This window comes from Bufo bufo, chromosome 5 (genome assembly GCF_905171765.1).
Source record: "Bufo bufo chromosome 5, aBufBuf1.1, whole genome shotgun sequence".
NCBI classification, from domain to species: Eukaryota; Metazoa; Chordata; class Amphibia; order Anura; family Bufonidae; genus Bufo; species Bufo bufo.
The window spans coordinates 549,482,785-549,502,474 of record NC_053393.1 but is presented as its reverse complement, the minus strand read 5'-3'; the positions used below and the strand labels follow the sequence as shown (position 1 = coordinate 549,502,474).

General features: G+C 52.0%; 2 protein-coding genes and 6 non-coding genes across 9 annotated transcripts in view; 1 reads left to right on the top strand and 7 right to left on the bottom strand.

Annotated features, from left to right (window-relative positions):
• Positions 1-457: 457 nt before the first annotated feature.
• On the bottom strand, positions 458-590 carry LOC121002982. Its single transcript, XR_005779380.1, has one exon. It is a non-coding gene; the product is annotated as a small nucleolar RNA SNORA9 (small nucleolar RNA).
• Positions 591-792: 202 nt separating this feature from the next.
• Positions 793-925, bottom strand: LOC121002983. Its single transcript, XR_005779381.1, has one exon. It is a non-coding gene; the product is annotated as a small nucleolar RNA SNORA9 (small nucleolar RNA).
• Positions 926-1,909: 984 nt separating this feature from the next.
• LOC121002976 lies at positions 1,910-2,042 on the bottom strand. The gene has a single exon (XR_005779377.1). It is a non-coding gene; the product is annotated as a small nucleolar RNA SNORA9 (small nucleolar RNA).
• Positions 2,043-10,160: 8,118 nt separating this feature from the next.
• On the bottom strand, positions 10,161-10,293 carry LOC121002979. Its single transcript, XR_005779379.1, has one exon. It is a non-coding gene; the product is annotated as a small nucleolar RNA SNORA9 (small nucleolar RNA).
• A 304-nt stretch (positions 10,294-10,597) lies between these two features.
• Positions 10,598-10,730, bottom strand: LOC121002984. Its single transcript, XR_005779382.1, has one exon. It is a non-coding gene; the product is annotated as a small nucleolar RNA SNORA9 (small nucleolar RNA).
• A 202-nt stretch (positions 10,731-10,932) lies between these two features.
• LOC121002977 lies at positions 10,933-11,065 on the bottom strand. The gene has a single exon (XR_005779378.1). It is a non-coding gene; the product is annotated as a small nucleolar RNA SNORA9 (small nucleolar RNA).
• A 4,976-nt stretch (positions 11,066-16,041) lies between these two features.
• Positions 16,042-18,544, bottom strand: ANAPC15 (anaphase promoting complex subunit 15). The gene is made up of 5 exons (XM_040431433.1): positions 18,388-18,544; positions 17,099-17,250; positions 16,972-17,031; positions 16,250-16,384; positions 16,042-16,182 (listed from the first exon to the last, which is right to left on the bottom strand). Exons 1-5 carry the CDS (start codon positions 18,473-18,475, stop codon positions 16,135-16,137), a joined length of 483 nt encoding a protein of 160 aa, XP_040287367.1. The 5' UTR covers positions 18,476-18,544; the 3' UTR covers positions 16,042-16,134.
• The window catches only part of CCM2 (CCM2 scaffold protein), a 29,696-nt gene continuing 28,543 nt past the window's right edge, over positions 18,538-19,690 (top strand). For both annotated transcript variants that reach the window (XM_040431428.1, XM_040431427.1), the window contains exon 1: positions 18,538-18,669. The gene's annotated coding sequence lies outside the window, so the exon portion shown is untranslated. The remainder of the gene's footprint in view (positions 18,670-19,690) is intronic.

Here is a 19,690-nt window from a genome sequence, read left to right as displayed (position 1 = left end):
ATAGGTTTTGGAAAGCGGCAATGCAAAAACATTGCAGAAAAAGTAGTAAAAAAAGAAATGTATTTGGTATCACTGTAATCGTACTGACCCAGAGAATAAAGATTGTTATTTATACTGAAAAATGAACGCCGTAAAATTTATAACGTAAAAACACAGTGGCAGTATTGCCGTTTTTCCCATCTCCCTCCCAGAAAGTTAAGTGGACCCCAAAAAGGCACCATTAAAAACTACAACTTGTCCCGCAAAAAAAACAAGCCCTCAAAGCTAAATAGACTGAAAAATAAAAAAAGTTATAGCTCTTGGAACGCGGCAATGAAAAAAAAAGAAGAAAAACGCTTGGTCAGTAAGGCCCAAAACAAAGGGGTTAAAACAAAGGGGCCCGATCCTGCAATCATAGGACTGTACTAGGAAAGACTATAAAAAGGACTGCATGAAGTTCCCATAGAACAGACCAAGGACGTGTCTGGGATTTCTATAACCTCCCCCCGATGCAGCAGGGAGAGGCCTCAAACCGTCCCAGGGCTGATCTCGCAGCGTCTACAGGAATGGAGAGGACTACTACAAGCCCCACCATGCTGGAAGAGCTGCACCCGCTCATCCCCAGCAATATCCCGCCATCTTACCTTCCGATCCAGCTGCACCGTCCTCCTGCTGTCTGTGACCTCTATCAGCCAGGTGTACATTGTGTGGTTTTATTGCATCATGGCGGATACAGCTGAGGAAAAGAATCAGATTAAATGCTGGGGTCCTGCAGATATAATACCGCCCTATAGCGTCCATATAACACACAACAGGTGTCTGGGATTTCTATAACCTCCCCCCGATGCAGCAGAAAGAGGCCTCAAACCGTCCCAGGGATGATCTCGCAGCGTCTACAGGAATGGACAGGACTACTACAAGCCCCACCATGCTGGAAGAGCTGCCCTGAGGAGCTTCCCGAGGATCATACCCACCTTGTACGCAGCTCCACCACCGAGGCGTCAGACAGTCCATCTCCTGAAAGACATGAAAGTAAAACGTGAAGTGCAAAGTCCTATTGGGCCAAGAGATAGAACAGAAAAGCCTCCAACAGGGGGCGTCAGCGCTGAGGAGGACAGGAGAGAAGAGCCTCCAATAGGGGGCGTCAGCGCTAATGAGGACAGGAGAGAAGAGCCTCCAATAGGGGGCGTCAGCGCTGCTGAGGACAGAAGAGAAGAGCCTCCAATAGGGGGCGTCAGCGCTGATGAGGACAGAAGAGAAGAGCCTCCAATAGGGGGCGTCAGCGCTGATGAGGACAGGAGAGAAGAGCCTCGAATAGGGGGCGTCAGCACTGCTGAGGACAGGAGAGAAGAGCCTCCAATAGGGGGCGCCAGCGCTGAGGAGGACAGGAGAGAAGAGCCTCCAATAGGGGGCGTCAGCGCTGCTGAGGACAGAAGAGAAGAGCCTCCAATAGGGGGCGTCAGCGCTGATGAGGATGTGAGAGAAGAGCCTCCAATAGGGGGCGTCAGCGCTGAGGAGGACAGGAGAGAAGAGCCTCCAATAGGGGGGGTCAGCGCTGAGGAGGACAGGAGAGAAGAGCCTCCAATAGGGGGCGTCAGCGCTGATGAGGATGTGAGAGAAGAGCCTCCAATAGGGGGCGTCAGCGCTGATGAGGACGTGAGAGAAGAGCCTCCAATTGGGGGCGTCAGCGCTGATGAGGATGTGAGAGAAGAGCCTCCAATAGGGGGCGTCAGCGCTGAGGAGGACAGGAGAGAAGAGCCTCCAATAGGGGGCGTCAGCGCTGAGGAGGACAGGAGAGAAGAGCCTCCAATAGGGGGCGTCAGCGCTGAGGAGGACAGGAGAGAAGAGCCTCCAATAGGGGGCGTCAGCGCTGAGGAGGACAGGAGAGAAGAGCCTCCAATAGGGGGCGTCAGCACTGCTGAGGACAGTGGAGTGTCTGGGATTTCTATAACCTCCCCCCGATGCAGCAGGGAGAGGCCTCAAACCGTCCCAGGGCTGATCTTGCAGCGTCTACAGGAATGGACAGGACTACTACAAGCCCCACCATGCTGGAAGAGCTGCACCCGCTCATCCCCAGCAATATCCCGCCATCTTACCTTCTGATCCAGCTGCACCGTCCTCCTGCTGTCTGTGACCTCCGTCAGCCAGGTGTACGTTGTGTGGTTTTATTGCATCATGGCGGATACAGCTGAGGAAAAGAATCAGATTAAATGCTGGGGTCCTGCAGATATAATACCGCCCTATAGCGTCCATATAACACACAACAGGTGTCTGGGATTTCTATAACCTCCACCCGATGCAGCAGGGAGAGGCCTCAAACCGTCCCAGGGATGATCTCGCAGCGTCTACAGCAGGGGTGGCCAACCTGTGACTCTCTAGCTGTGGAGCCGGGAAGCCGTCCGGCCGCTCACTCTCCACCCCAGGCTCAGATCTCTTTCCCTGATCTCACTCTCCACTACCTCCAGATGCACACAGTGTGAGAACGCGGTACGTGGAGATACGCACTATGACCCGACGTTGTGCTCATCAGGTCACAGTGGAGAGCGTCAGACAAAACGTTAATTCGGTAGTGCTTAATAAAAAGTATTAATACTGGACCAGGTGGCTGCTCTGCAGATTTTATCTAAGGAAACACCTCCTCTTTCTGCCCATGAGGAGGCCACCGCTCTTGTGGAATGAGCCCTTATCTCTGTAGGATTATCAAGACCCGCCATCTGGTAGCAGCTGGATATGGTGGACCTGATCCAGCGCCCAATGGAGGCTTTGGATGCTTTCTTCCCTTTGTTTGGACCAGCAAACTGAATGAGAAGATTATCTTCCTTCCTGAATTCTTCTGTTGCCTTTAGGTACTGTAAGACAGTATCTCCAACACCCAGGAGTTGATATTGATCCTCAGATGTACTCGTCACCTCTTTAGGGAATGATGGGAGGACAATTTCCTGGTCTCTATGAAAGTCAGAAACGACCTTTGGATGGAAACCCGGATCCAACCTTAATACTATTTTATCGGGGAACACAGAAAGATAGGGTTCTCCACAGGAGAGCGCCTGGACCTCTCCTAAACGTCTAGCTGACGTTATGGCTATTAAGAAGGCAGCCTTGAGCATCAGATGTTTTACAGAAATGTCCTGTCCTGGGGTAAATGGTGGTTTCATTAGTCCTTTCCGGACTCGGTCTAAGTCCCACTGAGGGGCCCTAGGTGTTATGGATGGTCTTAATCTAGAGGCAGCCCTTACGAATCTTCTCACCCATCTATGGCTGGCCAGGTCTGTGTCATAGCATGCTCCTAAGGCCTCATGCACACGACCGTTGTGTGCGTCCGTGGCCGTTGTGCCGTTTTTTTTCGCGGACCCATTGACTTTCAATGGGTCCGTGGAAAAATCGGAAAATGCACCGTTTTGCAGCCGCATCCGTGTTTCCTGTCCGTCAAAAAAAATATGACCTGTCCTATTTTTTTGACGGACAACGGTTCACGGACCCATTCAAGTCAATGGGTCCATGAAAGAACACGGATGCACACAAGATTGGCATCCGCGTCTGTGATCCGTAGGTTACTTTTTATACAGACGGATCCGAAGATCCATCTGCATAAAAGCTTTTTCAGAGATGAGTTTTCACTTCGTGAAAACTCATATCCGACAGTATTTTCTAACAGAGGCGTTCCCATAGTGATGGGGACGCTTCTAGTTAGAATATACTGAGAACTGTGTACATGACTGCCCCCTGCTGCCTGGCAGCACCCGATCTCTTACAGGGGGCTGTGATCCGCACAATTAACCCCTCAGGTGCTGCACCTGAAGGGGTTAATTGTGCGTATCATAGCCCCCTGTAAGAGATCAGGGGCTGCCAGGCAGCAGGGGGCAGACCCCCCTCCCTCCCCAGTTTGAATATCATTGGTGGCCAGTGTGCGGCCCCCCCCCTATTGTAATATCATTGGTGGCCAGTGTGCGGCCTCCCCTCCCCCGCCCTCCCTCTATTGTAATTTCATTGGTGGCCAGTGTGCGGCCTCCCCTCCCCCCCGATCATTGGTGGCAGCGGAGATTCCGATCGGAGTCCCAGTTTAATCGCTCTGGGGCTCCGATCGGTAACCATGGCAACCAGGACGCTACTGCAGGCCTGGTTGCCATGGTTACTTAGCAATACTACAATATTAGAAGCATCATACTTACCTGCTGGCTTCTGCGATGTGTGTCCGGCCGGGAGCTCCTCCTACTGGTAAGTGACAGGTCTGTGCAGCGCATTGATCTGTCACTTACCAGTAGGAGGAGCTCCCGGCCGAACACACATCGCAGAAGCCAGCAGGTAAGTATGAAGTGATGCTTCTAATATTGCTAAGTAACCATGGCAACCAGGCCTGCAGTAGCGTCCTGGTTGCCATGGTTACCGATCGGAGCCCCAGCTCCCACCAATGATCGGGCGGGGGGGAAAGAGGGGAGGCCGCCCACTGGCCACCAATGAAATTACAATAGAGGGGGGGGGGGGGGAGGGGAGGCCGCACACTGGCCACCAATGATATTACAATAGAGGGGGGCCGACGGAGGGGGGGGCGGGGAGGCCGCACACTGGCCACCAATGATATTCAAACTGGGGAGGGTGGGGGGTCTGCCCCCTGCTGCCTGGCAGCCCCTGATCTCTTACAGGGGGCTATGATACGCACAATTAACCCCTTCAGATGCGGCACCTGAAGGGTTAATTGTGCTGATCACAGCCCCCTGTAAAAGATCGGGTGCTGCCAGGCAGCAGTCATGTACACAGTTTGTAGTATATTCTAACTAGAAGCGTCCCCATCACTATGGGAACGCCTCTGTGTTAGAATATACTGTCGGATTACGATGTAACTCATATCCGACAGTATATTCTAACAGAGGCGTTCCCATGGTGATGGGGACGCTTAAAGTTAAAATATACCATCGGATTGGAGAAAACTCCGATCCTATGGTATATTAACTCCTGACTTTACATTGAAAGTCAATGGGGGACGGATCCGTTTGAAATTGCACCATATTGTGTCAACGTCAAACGGATCCGTCCCCATTGACTTGCATTGTAATTCAGGACAGATCCGTTTGGCTCTGCACGGCCTGGCGGACACCAAAACGACTGTTTTTTCGTGTCCGTGGATCCTCCAAAAATCAAGGAAGACCCACGGACGAAAAAACGGTCAAGGATCACGGACCCCGTTTTTGCGGACCGTAAAAAAAAAACGGTCGTGTGCATGAGGCCTAAGGCCAAGATCTGTACTTTAAGTGTACTAGGTCTCAAGCCCAAATCCAGCCCCTTTGGAGAAAATCAAGAATATTTAGGATGTTTGGGGGAGAATTTACCGGAGGGTTCAGACCCAGCCTGTTGCAGTATTTCCTCCAGATCTTAAGATATATCACGGAGGTGACTTTTTTCCTGCTGGATTTAAGGGTATTGATGACCTTTTCGGAAAGACCTCTACTTTTTAATACCTCGCGCTCAGGATCCATGCTGACAATTTGAATAGTCCTGGATTCTGATGGAGGATCGGACCCTGCGATAAAATGTCCTCGGAGGGGACTTCTTCATGGTTCCTCCAGCGCCAATTCCTTTAATATCGGGAACCAGTTTCTCTTTGTCCAGTATGGGACAACTAGGATCACTGTTACCGGGTCGGACCTCATCTTTTGTAGTACTCTGGGGGATTAATGCCCACGGAGGGAAGGCATAGGCGAGATCCCAGGTCCATCTGATCGAGAATGCGTCCACCGCCCAAGGGTTTTTCCTGGGGTTTAGGGAGCAAAAGGGCCCGACCTTCGCATTTTCTTTTGCTGCGAAGAGATCTATCTGAGGGGTTCCACACCTTTTGGAGATCTGTCTGAACACCTCTGGATTTAGGGACCATTCCCCAGGATCTATGGTCCTTCTGCTGAGGAAGTCTGCTTGTATATTTTCCGTACCTTTTAAATGAATAGCCGTGATGGAGGATACATTTTTTTCCGCCCAAAAGAATATTCTCCTTGCCAGTTCTTCTAGACTTGGAGCTCTCGTGCCTCCCTGGTGTTTTAAGTAGGCTACTGCCGTCACATTGTCGGAGAGAATCTTCAGGTGCTTTCCGAGTACTATCTTTTGGGATGACCTTAGCGTCTCCCAGATTGCCCTCAGTTCTCGGTAGTTTGAAAATCTTGCTTTTAGGTCATCTGCCCTGGTAGTTTGAGGAACCTACTCTCGCCCCCTTGCGTCCGTGAACACCTGAATCTCTGGAGCCTTTATCCAACTTACACCTTTTGACAGGTTTGTCTTTTCTATCCAACAATTCAAAATCTGATCTTACGTGAATGGGGATGGATATCTTTTTCTCTAAGGAGGACTGTTTCTTGTCCCAATTCTTCGGGATCCAGGACTGGATCATCTTGGTATGAGCCTGGGACCACAATACCGATGTGATACAGGAGGTCATTGTTCCCAATAGACTCATGGCATTGCGTATGTAGCACTTGGTCTGGCCCTGAAATTTTTTTGTTTTTCCGATGAAGGATATTAATTTTTCCTGAGGAAGAGATGTCATCTGAGCTCTTGAATCTAAAAGTACTCCTTGGAATTTCATCTTTGTTGATGGGACCAGGCAAGATTTTCTCCGATTTATTATACAGCCCAACTCTGAAAACCGATGAATTAGGTAGTTGGGGAGTCTGGACGCCTCGGACTTTGATTTTCCCAGAATAAGCTAATAGTCTAGATACGAGAAGATTTTTATTCCCTCTGATCTGAGAGGAGAGATCATTTCCACTACTAGCTTTGTGAAAACTCTCGGGGCTGAGGAAATTCCGAAGGGTAGAGCCGTTAACTGGAAGTGGTTTACCACTCCGGTGCTGTCTAACGGGGCAAACCTGAGATATTTTTGAGAGTTTTCGTGTATCGGGACGGGATAGTAAACGTCCTTTGAATCTATGGACGTCATGTAATCTCCTGCTTGGATTAGAGGAGTGATAGACGTTATAGATTCCATTTTGAACCTCCTGTAAACAATGGACGCATTTAACCCCTTCAGGTTTACGATGGTACGAAAGGCGCCGTCTGGCTTCTGTACCAAAAACAGGTTGGAATAATAGCCCCTTCCTTCTTCTGAATAAGGGACCTTTAGTGCCTGACTATATCAACTGCAAAACGCCCTGCCAAATCCTTTCCAGAACTTTTGAGCTGTGAGGTTATCCGAAACTTTTTTGGAGGGATAGAGGAAAATTCTATCCGATAACCATTTTTTTTTTTAAATATCCACGGTCCAGGGGTTCTGGTTTCCCAAAAGGTTGGAAATCTCCTCAACCTTCCTCCCACTCTGGAGTCATTGCTTGTTAGGCTGTTTGTTTTGGGGATTAAGGAGGAAACCTCTGCCCTTTCCCCTTTGGTAGCTCCACCTACCCGTTTCCCCCTATAGGACCTGGATTGGGTGTTAAAGGGACGAAAGGGCTTCTTGTTTTCCTCAGGGAATCCCTTTTTATCGGCTGCTTTCTCGAGTATAGAATCCAGTACGGGACCAAAAACATATTCCCCTGAAAAAGTGATAGAGCGTCAAAGTCAAAATTATGCTCTATCGCCTCCCCAAGATTTCATCCACAGGGCCCTCCTTGCAGAATTTTAAAGAGCAGCATCCTTGGCGGCAAACCTCACAGACTCGGCTGAGACAGCCGCCAAAAATGCTGTAGCTGATTTGAGGAGAGGAATGGAATTTAGAATTTCCTCTCTCTGGGTTTTATTCTTAACCACCTCAGCCCCTATAGCTTAAACACCCTGAAAGACCAGGCCACTTTTTACACTTCTGACCTACACTACTTTCACCGTTTATTGCTCGGTCATGCAACTTACCACCCAAATGAATTTTACCTCCTTTTCTTCTCACTAATAGAGCTTTCATTTGGTGGTATTTCATTGCTGCTGGCATTTTTACTTTTTTTGTTATTAATCGAAATTTAACGATTTTTTTGCAAAAAAATGACATTTTTCACTTTCAGTTGTAAAATTTTGCAAAAAAAAACGACATCCATATATAAATTTTGCTCTAAATTTATTGTTCTACATGTCTTTGATTAAAAAAAAATGTTTGGGTAAAAAAAAAAAAAAAAAAATTGTTTGGGTAAAAGTTATAGCATTTACAAACTATGGTACAAAAATGTGAATTTCCGCAGCACCTGTCATGTTTCCTGAGGTCCTACAATGAACGATCGCCGCTGGCAGGCTGGATATCCACTCGCTTACCTTCCGATCCTGTGAACGCGCGCGCCTGTGTGCGCGCGTTCACAGGAAATCTCGCGTCTCGCGAGAGGACGCACCGGCGCGTCCACCCAGAAGAGCAGGGCCGCCGCAAAGACGCAATCCTGCGTACGGCGGTCCTGAGGAGGTTAATATGGTTTTCATGCTCGTTAAGCCACAAGTACATGGATCTAGCTACGGAGGTTGCAGCCATGTTGGTTTTTATACCGAACATGGATGCTTCCCAGGACTTTCTCAGGAGAGAATCCACCTTTCTCTCCATCGGATCCTGTAATTGTGAGGATTCCTCAAAGGGAAGGGAGGTCTTCTTGACCACCTTTGCCAACTGGATGTCGATTTTCGGAATTTCGTTAAATATTTGGGTGTCGGTTGGGTCAAAGAGTAATCTATTTTTGAATCCTCTGGGGACCCCCAGTCTCCTCTCAGGGTCCGTCCACTCATCCATGATCATATCCTTTATATTTTCGTTTACTGGAAATACTAGGCTCTGAGCCCCCCAAACATCTCGTCTTGGACCGATCAGGGTTTTTGTACCTCCTCTTTGCCCATGGTTGCCCTTACGGGGCCCAATAATTCCTCCATCTCTTCAGAAGAAAATAAATACTTTTTCCTGTCCTCCACCATCTCTCCCTCTGACAGTGCGTCTACGTTCTGTCTAGAGGTGGAAGCGTCTTCGTCCAGGTCCTCTGATTCAGAGGAGGATGGAACGGACACTCGCAGTTTATTTCGCAGGCGGAGGGGCAGATCTTAGAGACGCTAGCGAGGATTTTATCTCGCTCTGAATCCTTGATTTGACCTCCGTAAGTATGGATGGTTGCTCCTCTTTAACGCAGACTTGGCAGAGCTTCTTTTTATGATTTGCCGGCAATCTTTTGCCACAAGTAGCGCACCTAGGGATTTTGGCCTTAGTTCTGGGCTCTTTAATTCCCTAAAAGAGGAGCAACCCGGTAAGCTATTGCAAGAGGTAGCATAACAGGATACATATTTTTCTTCCCCCACAGGGGAACTCCCGATCTGAGCAGCCGAGTAGGTATCTGTAGAGTCCATCTGGTCTGCAGGGGTATCGGGGGCCGGGAGCAGGAGCCTTTACTGGGACGCTAGTCCTTTCAAATCTCCCGCCTTGCAGCGATGGATGCGGCGTCTGACGTCATCTTTGTGCGCGCGCGTCCTGGCTCATAGCTCCGCCCCCTCAACCATCTGCCCGCCAGAACAAGGAACGACGCTGTGGCTTTACACAATGGGTCCGCGAGCAGCGTGTTCGACGGGTGCACGGTCAGCTTCCTTCAGGAAGGAAAAGGGGGACCCTGCGCTTTGGGGAGGGATTCAGGCCCCCCGCAAGAGCAGGAACGAGATCCGCTCCATAATCCTCCTCTGCCCAGCTTAGGACTAAGCCGCCGGAGGGAAGGGATATGCGATCCCAAAAGGTACTAAAAATAACAAATGCTGTAGTCTTCTCACCTCCAACAGGAGGTCTCTCTGTGAGGTCCCCCCTGTAGGGACAGGAAACACTGAGGGTGAGAGCGGGTGGTGGCCTTTTAAACTCTGTGTTCCTGCACTTACAGAGGTCATTAAGCCGTCATGGTGGACGAAATGGAAAATATGGCGACTCTTGTGTAAATGTATAGCTTGTGGCTCCTGGTGGTCATACATTTGTTTGTTTTTGCCACTTTGTGTATGCAAGGTTGGCCATCCCAGGTCTATAGGAATGGACAGGACTACTACAAGCCCCACCATGCTGGAAGAGCTGCACCCGCTCATCCCCAGCAATATCCCGCCATCTTACCTTCCGATCCAGCTGCACCGTCCTCCTGCTGTCTGTGACCTCCATCAGCCAGGTGTACATTGTGTGGTTTTATTGCATCATGGCGGATACAGCTGAGGAAAAGAATCAGAGTAAATGCTGGGGTCCTGCAGATATAATACCGCCCTATAGCGTCCATATAACACACAACAGGTGTCTGGGATTTCTATAACCTCCCCCCGATGCAGCAGGGAGAGGCCTCAAACCGTCCCAGGGATGATCTCGCAGCGTCTACAGGAATGGACAGGACTACTACAAGCCCCACCATGCTGGAAGAGCTGCCCTGAGGAGCTTCCCGAGGATCATACCCACCTTGTACGCAGCTCCACCACCGAGGCGTCAGACAGTCCATCTCCTGAAAGACATGAAAGTAAACGTGAAGCGCAAAGTCCTATCGGGCCAAGAGATAGAACTGAAAAGCCTCCAATAGGGGGGGGTCAGCGCTGCTGAGGACAGGAGAGAAGAGCCTCCAATAGGGGGCGTCAGCGCTGATGAGGACAGGAGAGAAGAGCCTCCAATAGGGGGCGTCAGCGCTGCTGAGGACAGGAGAGCCTCCAATAGGGGGCGTCAGCGCTGATGAGGACAGTGTAGTGTCTGGGATTTCTATAACCTTCCCCCGATGCAGCAGGGAGAGGCCTCAAACCGTCCCAGGGCTGATCTCGCAGCGTCTACAGGAATGGAGAGGACTACTACAAGCCCCACCATGCTGGAAGAGCTGCACCCGCTCACCCCCAGCGATATCCCGCCATCTTACCTTCTGATCCAGCTGCACCGTCCTCCTGCTGTCTGTGACCTCCGTCAGCCAGGTGTACGTTGTGTGGTTTTATTGCATCATGGCGGATACAGCTGAGGAAAAGAATCAGAATAAATGCTGGGGTCCTGCAGATATAATACCGCTCTATAGCGTCCATATAACACACAACAGGTGTCTGGGATTTCTATAACCTCCCCCCGATGCAGCAGGGAGAGGCCTCAAACCGTCCCAGGGATGATCTCGCAGCGTCTACAGGAATGGACAGGACTACTACAAGCCCCACCATGCTGGAAGAGCTGCCCCATGTGCCAGGTCACATGACCAGTACAGAACCATTATACCCAGCAGCACCCTGTGCGATTTAATGTCAGTCACACGACCAATGGAGAATCTTGGTAAAACCTCATCTACTTTGTTAGTCTTCAGTGCACTGCTGAGGCCGGTGATTGGCTGCAGCGGTTACGTGTTGTCAACATGACGTCAGTGCTGCAGCCAGGTAAGTAGAGATGTGCTGGAAGAACCGGAGCGGCGGGGGATTCTTTTTTACGGGTCAATCCCAAGTTGTCAGGACAATCCCCTTAAGGGCTCATGCACACGGCTGTCAGTTTGCGGTCCACAACGCACGGGCGACATCCGTACGCTTTCCGCAGATGGATCCAGACCCAATCAACTTGAATGGGTCCGTGGTCAAAAAAGTAGTGCATGCACCCACGGGAGCGCTCGTGCCGCACCTTCCAGAATGCGGGCCACAATATGGGCACAGCTGTGTGCATGAAATCTGCAATCACTTGTTGTGGCGGCGATCACGCTGCAGCAGACACACATGACAAGATGCCACAAGATGCAAACCGAATATACAGAATTTACTCGGGCAAATACACAGCAAGAAATCCACGAGAAAATCTGCAGCAGATGTGGCAAATGTGAACACAGCCTTACACCCAACACATGCTGGGCTGTAACCTCACAGCTCATGGGACCAGATACAGAGCGAAAGGCGTCAGATGACATCACACCGTCACAAGTAATATAACGAGTCGTCACATGACCCCACATTTATTATAGGGTATATAGATACTATTCTGTATAATGTACAGATGGCTTGTAATAAGCTTATTACGTACAGCCGGTCATTTACCCACCAGGTCAGCTCTGCGGACGCCCATCATCCTCCCAGACACCGGCCTCAGCCCGCCGCTCACCCGAGCTCCGCCGCCACGTGGTGCAGACTGAGCTCCCCGGCTCCGCGCACCGCCGCTTCCTTCCTTCCTCCCGGCCGCCCCACTGTAACCACAGGATGATAGGAGCGGACACTACGCCGTCTACGACTCCCGCCGGGGGATCACAGACACAGCGCGGTTTATTATGTCGTTCGGTGCGAAGGTTTTATCTAATCTGTGCCCAGTGCTGTGGGGAAAGTCGAGTTAAAAGAGGCGGACCCCCCTCCGGAGGCCGAGAATGGTACGGTCTGGATGGATGCAGTACTCACGTCATACAGCAGAGGGCGCAGGGAGAGTCTGCGCACATGCAGAGCTGAGGTGCTGGGGTCTCTATTTGGGGCTCCAGGGCAGAGGGATGAAGGAAGGGACTGCAGGCTTTAGAGACATTGTCCTATTATCTATATGGGGTCTGTACACATCACCTGCTAAATCCAAAGGTCATTCCCCGTAATAAAGGGCCTTCAGAATAAGTACCCCCACTTACTAATAGAGGGGTCCACCCTGCACCCCACGGTGTCTGGGCAGGGGCTGCTCACTGGTCCAGTCCTTGGGCAGGGTTCACACTGCAAATTTTCAGTGCAAAATTGAACGCAGAACATATCCATGTACATATCCCCCACAAACATCCGAAAATTATAGGCACAATGCGGCGGAATCTCCTGCAGTCCTATGTAAAACTATGGATAGCCTTATGTATTGTGAACGGTTTGAGACAAACTCTGCTCTGCTACATCCGTTCACATCATACACAACCTCCGCTGGGTGACTGGACGATCAGACATTCCACCAATTCTGTATTCATGAATATGGCAGCCATAGCCCTTGGGCCCAGACTCTGAGATGTGTCCTCACTACAAGTCCCAGCAGGCTGTGTGTAGCTGAGGGGGCTGCAGCTGGAGGGTGGAATACGGTTCAGGGTCCATTCACACATCTGTGTGTGTTTTGCGGATCCACAAAACACGGACAGCGGCAATGTGCGTTCCGCATTTTGCGGATCGCACATTGCCGGCACTAAGAGAATAGGACATGTTCTATTTTTTTCTGGATCGGAAGTGTGGGGCCACACATCGTGATTTGAAATGTATGGGTCCACAATTCCGTTCCGCAAAATGGAATTGCGGATGTGTGAATGGAGCCTTATTCTGAACACGCACTGTGCGATTCCCCCTCCCTGCAGAGGCTGCCATGGCGGCGCTCCTCCCTCTCTGCTACGGCTCTGCTCACATTACATTTCAGCCTTCTGTAGGATGGGGCCCTCTGAACACGTTCTGTACGTGCACCAGGAGCTTTCGCTGCACCTCAGACTATTTTAATATGAACAGAGGCTGACGCTGTGAGAGCAGCTCCGCGCAGTCAGGACCCCCACATCCCACCTCCAGGAGCCGTCATCACCTCCCATTCTACATCCACAGGCATTAATAGGGAGTCCCCCCCCCCCCATACTCCTCTGGGAAGGATTTGTACAAGATTTGGGGAATTTTTGCCCCTTCGTCCAGAGGAACATTTGAGAGGTCAGACCCTGCTGTTGGAGGAGAGGGCCCGGCTCGCAGTCTCTGGTGTTGGATGGGGTTGAGGTCAGGTTCTTCCAGACTCCTCCAGCCATGTCTATATGGAGCTTGTGCAGCGGGTGCAGTCATGGAGGAGCAGAAAAGGGCCTTCCCCAAACTGTCCCCTTACAACTGTCCACAATGTCTTGTCTGCTGAAGAATTAAGATTTCCCTTCACTGGAACTAAGGGCCCGAGGCCGACCCCTGAAGACCCCACCATAGCATTGCCCCTCCTACACCGACCCCTGAAGACCCCACCATAGCATTAGCCCCTCCTACACCGACCCCCCATAGCATTAGCCCCTCCTACACCGACCCCACCATAGCATTGCCCCTCCTACACCGACCCCTGAAGACCCCACCATAGCATTAGCCCCTCCTACACCGACCCTGAAGACCCCCCCATAGCATTGCCCCGCCTACACCGACCCCTGAATACCCCACCATAGCATTAGCCCCTCCTACACCAACCCTGAAGACCCCCCATAGCATTGCCCCTCATACACCGACCCCCATAGCATTAGCCCCTCCTACACCGACCCCACCATAGCATTAGCCACTCCTACACCAACCCCTGAAGACCCCCCCATAGTATTAGCCCCTCCTACACCGACCCTGAAGACCCCCCCATAGCATTAGCCCCTCCTACACCGACCCCTGAAGACCCCCCCCCCCCCCCCCATCAGGTCTTACAGCTGCACAATGCAGTCAGGCAGGTAACGTTCACCAGACGCCAGATACAGAGGAGTGATTGGTCAGTGCACAGAAGACGTCTCCTCTGCTCCAGAGTCCAGTGGTGGCTTTACCCCCTCCACCCCACGCCTGGCATTGTGCTCGGTGATGGAAGGCTGCCATGCTGCGGCCATGAAGCTCCCGGCACAGTTCTTGTGCTGATGGCGGAGGAGGTCCGGACTCTGCGGTTATGGAGTCACCAGAGCGCTGGGACTTTAATGCACTTGCTCCTCAGCACTCGGAGACCCCGCTCTGCAGCTTTACGTCGTCTCCACTTCGTGGCTGAGTTTCTGTGGCTCTTTACACTGTATGTGGACTATCTAGGAGGGTAGACACGTCAGGAAGCCGTTCACAGTGCCACTGTTTTGGCTGAATCCTATATGAAACTTGATTTTCTTTCCTCCTTGGACGTTGCGATGGTCTGCGTTTTCCGTGATTAATACTGCCATACCACGCTCAGCATAGCTCCACCTGCCATAGAGGATACCTAGGGCTACGACCACTCGGCACAAACATCCGTCCAGGTCGCAGCGGCCTTTAATTTAATGAATGCAGACTGCACTGTTCAGCCTGTCTTCATTGTTAATGGCTGCGCATAACCTTCAATACCGCAGGAGATGAGGGGACGCTGATGACCGTGACACACGCGGGGAGATGAGGGGACGCTGATGACCGTGACACACGCGGGGAGATGAGGGGACGCTGATGACCGTGACACACGCGGGGAGATGAGGGGACGCTGATGACCGTGACACACGCGGGGAGATGAGGGGACGCTGATGACCGTGACACACGCGGGGAGATGAGGGGACGCTGATGACCGTGACACACTACCGAACTGTATAGCCAGTGGCCTAATTGACCTTGCGATTCTCGGCTGCGTCCTGAACGGCCACGGTGGCGCTGTGTGGTCAAATCCTACTAGGTAATCAGGAGGAAGGAACACCCTGCGCGGAGCCTTTAAAGAGGACCTGTCACCTGTATAAACTATGTGAACCGAGTATGCTGCCATATAGAGCGGCGCCCGGGGATCTCACTGCACTTACTATTATCCCCGGGCGCCGCTCCGTTCTCCCGTTATAGGCTCCAGTATCTTTGCTTTTTAAGTTATAGTAGGCGGGTCTTCCCTTGTCCTGTGGGCGTCTCCTTCTCCTAGGCTGTAGCAGTGGCCAATCTCAGCGCACAGCTCACAGCCCGAGAGGTTTTTTTCTCCCAGGCTGTGAGCTGTGCGCTGCGATTGGCCAGCGCTGCAGCCTAGGAGAAGGAGACGCCCACAGGACAAGGGAAGACCCGCCTACTATAACTTAAAGAGCAAAGGTACCGGAGGGCATAACGGGAGAACGGAGCGGCGCCCGGGGATAATAGTAAGTGCAGTGAGATCCCCGGGCGCCGCTCTATATGGCAGCATACTCAGTTCACATAGTTTATACAGGTGAAAGGTCTTCTTTAAAACCAATCTTTCAACCACCGTCCGGTGTCGCCGTTTTCTCAGACTGGTGGACGCTGTAAAACACGCTAATTTCCATCCAAAGAAAGGCACAAAGTTGTCACCTGCATCGCAGTAAAAAGAAAGCCAACAATATACTAAAACAGAATTTACAAAAAACTGTTCGGGGTTAAAGGGGGTTCCTGACTTTACGTAAATAAATCCTGCAACATGTTTAGTGTTTTTCTTCCGCATTCTAAGATCTCTGCTTGCTGTCACTGCTTACACACAGAGGCTGACAATCAGTGACCCGAGCCTAGAAGAGGATATGAGAAGAAGAGAGCGAGCAGCTAAAAAACACCATAAACATTTATTGTAGAATCAATAAATATCAGCAGATCACAGCAAATACAACAGTCAGTCCCCCGCATGTCCGGTGCGGGTCCTCAGATCATCCACTGGTCCTGGTCCTGCTCCGCTCCCTCCATGTCGGCCTGAGGAAGAGGAAGACAAGTGAGTCCTGGACCCGCGGAGACGTCACGGGATCGGGCGTCCGCTCACCTCAATCTCGCCGTCGTCTGGAGACTCGTTGTAGTCATTCATCTCGTCCATGTCCTGCATGTCCTCGTCATCCTCAGAGTCTTCCTCACTGTCCTCATCATCCTCGTCATCCTCCTCTTCCTCCTCGTCGTAAGGCTGGCAAAACACAAGGGGGCGCCGTTACTACTACATGGAACGACCCCGGACCTGACCGGACGCGGAACATGACGTCACAGGCCGCATCACTGCTGCAGTGCATTGTGGGAGAGCTGGTGCTTCCATCAGGACTACACCTCAAACTGAGGCAGAGTGCAATGCATCATGGGAGATCGACCGAGCTGTACAGCCTGCAGCTCTGGATGTGAGTGGAGTATGAAACATGATGCAACAGCTGAATTGTAAATGCAGCTCTGAACGCTAAAAGAGAATGAGGCATGACATAACAGCAGAATTGTGAATGTAGCTCTGGGTGTGACTAGAATACGAGACATCACGTAACAGCAGAATTATGAAGGCAGCTCTGGATGTGACAAGAGTATGAAACATGACATAACAGCAGAGTTGTGAATGCAGCTCTGGGTGTGACTGGAGTGAAGATCAGCATGTCACATGTTAGGTGCCCGTACACAGCAGGGTGACGTCGGCCACTCCGCATGATTCACCCCCAGACAGAACAAGGCGACTAATCTAACCCCCCCCCCCCCCTTCCCCATCCATTATACCGTTATTATTACAGCTCTCACCTCGGAGGCAGGCTTTCCTATCGGCACCAGGTTGTTGTCTTTTTCTGCGATGCTCTGCAGCTGTGGAGACAGGTGCCATTAGTGCTGGGGGGCGAGGGTCTGGCGGGGGGCTGCCACCTGCACTCACCCAGGCCTGGTGCTGCTGCTCCTGCTGCTGGAGCTCGTTCTCATCCACACACGGCCGATCCAGGTTAAACCACAGCGACTCCGTGACTTGTGGGAAGAGCGACGGGAACAGCGTGGACATGATCTGCGGAGACACGGGGGTCACCCCCAAATCTGTAGGGGCCCCCGATACCAGCTCAACAGGTGTCACCTGGATTACTGCCCCCTCCTGTGTCACAGTCATCAGTGTCCCCTCACCTCCCCCCGTGTCACAGTCATCAGTGTCCCCTCACCTCCCCCCGTGTCACAGTCATCAGTGTCCCCTCACCTCCCCCCGTGTCATAGTCATTACTGTCCCCTCACCTCCCCCCGTGTCACAGTCATCAGTGTCCCCTCACCTCCCCATGTGTCAGTCATCAGTGTCCCCTCACCTCCCCCCGTGTCACAGTCATCAGTGTCCCCTCACCTCCCCCCGTGTCACAGTCATCAGTGTCCCCTCACCTCCCCCCGTGTCACAGTCAGTGTCCCCTCACCTCCCCATGTGTCACAGTCATCAGTGTCCCCTCACCTCCCCCCGTGTCACAGTCATCAGTGTCCCCTCACCTCCCCCCGTGTCACAGTCATCAGTGTCCCCTCACCTCCCCATGTGTCACAGTCATCAGTGTCCCCTCACCTCCCCCCGTGTCACAGTCATCAGTGTCCCCTCACCTTCCCCATGTGTCACAGTCATCAGTGTCCCCTCACCTCCCCGTGTGTCAGTCATCAGTGTCCCCTCACCTCCCCCTGTGTCACAGTCATCACTGTTCCCTCACCTCCCCCCGTGTCACAGTCATCAGTGTCCCCTCACCTTCCCCATGTGTCACAGTCATCAGTGTCCCCTCACCTCCCCGTGTGTCAGTCATCAGTGTCCCCTCACCTCCCCCCGTGTCACAGTCATCAGTGTCCCCTCACCTCCCCCCGTGTCACAGTCATCAGTGTCCCCTCATCTCCCCGTGTGTCACAGTCATCAGTGTCCCCTCATCTCCCCGTGTGTCACAGTCATCAGTGTCCCCTCACCTTCCCCATGTGTCACAGTCATCAGTGTCCCCTCACCTCCCCGTGTGTCAGTCATCAGTGTCCCCTCACCTCCCCCTGTGTCACAGTCATCAGTGTCCCCTCACCTCCCCCTGTGTCACAGTCATCAGTGTTCCCTCACCTCCCCCTGTGTCACAGTCATTACTGTCCCCTCACCTCCCCGTGCACTTGTCACGGAGACCTATGACTGCGCACATGTATGTCCAGTCCACATCCACAGGGCAGCCTTCTGCTCACCTGACGGCGTCTCTCCTCTCGTTGGCTGACCTGCCTCCAGTAAGATGGCGGATAACGGTCCTGTAAACTCCACCCTCTCACGACACATTTACCATGGAGTTCAAATACTTCCGCTCACTCCGGCCGGGTGGATGACGTCAGTCCTCCCGCCACGCCCCGTCCCCTCACACACTTTTCTTGTTGCGCTGGATGCTGGGAAGTCTACACCCAACATGGCAGGAGACTTGCAAAGAATCTGTGGCGCCCGGCGAGAGGAAGAGGAGGACGCCTGAGAGGGGGACTGTGAGTGACCCCCAGTGCACCCTGCACTACTGAGTGCCCACCATTAACTGTCCCTTCCTGTCACCAGTGTGTCCCACCATTATCTGCCCCTCCTATCACCAGTGTGTCCCACTATTATCTGCCCCTCCTATCACCAGTGTGTCCCACCATTATCTGCCCCTCCTATCACCAGTGTGTCCCACTATTATCTGCCCCTCCTATCACCAGTGTGTCCCACCATTATCTGCCCCTCCTGTCACCAGTGTGTCTCACTCTTATCTGTCCCCTCATCCTGTCACCGGTGTGTGTCTCACTATTATCTGTCCCCTCCTCCTGTCCCAGTGTGTCTCACTATTATCTGTCCCCTCCTCCTGTCACCAGTGTGTCTCACTATTATCTGTCCCCTCCTCCTATCACCAGTGTGTCTCACTCTTATCTGTCCCCTCCTCCTATCACCAGTGTGTCTCACTATTATCTGCCCCTCCTATCACCAGTGTGTCTCACCATTATCTGCCCCTCCTGTCACCAGTGTGTCTCACTCTTATCTGTCCCCTCATCCTGTCACCGGTGTGTGTCTCACTATTATCTGTCCCCTCCTCCTGTCCCAGTGTGTCTCACTATTATCTGTCCCCTCCTCCTGTCACCAGTGTGTCTCACTATTATCTGTCCCCTCCTCCTATCACCAGTGTGTCTCACTCTTATCTGTCCCCTCCTCCTATCACCAGTGTGTCTCACTATTATCTGCCCCTCCTATCACCAGTGTGTCTCACCATTATCTGCCCCTCCTATCACCAGTGTGTCCCACTATTATCTGCCCCTCCTATCACCAGTGTGTCTCACTATTATCTGTCCCCTCCTCCTATCACCAGTGTGTCTCACTCTTATCTGTCCCCTCATCCTGTCACCAGTGTGTCTCACTGTTATCTGTCCCCTCCTCCTGTCCCAGTGTGTCCCACCATTATCTGTCCTCTCCTGTCACCAGTGTGTCCCACCATTATCTGTCCCCTCCTATCACCAGTGTGTCTCACTATTATCTGTCCCC

Excerpts from the sequence above, each read along its gene's own strand:
- ANAPC15 (XM_040431433.1), bottom strand. The coding sequence starts at position 18,475 with ATGTGTCGTGAGAGGGTGGAGTTTACAGGACCGTTATCCGCCATCTTA. Across the intron at positions 17,251-18,387 it reads GAGAGGAGAGACGCCGTCAG|ATTTGGGGGTGACCCCCGTG; the intron begins GTGAGCAGAAGG and ends GGGCCCCTACAG. Across the intron at positions 17,032-17,098 it reads AGCAGCAGCACCAGGCCTGG|CTGCAGAGCATCGCAGAAAA; the intron begins GTGAGTGCAGGT and ends CTGTCTCCACAG.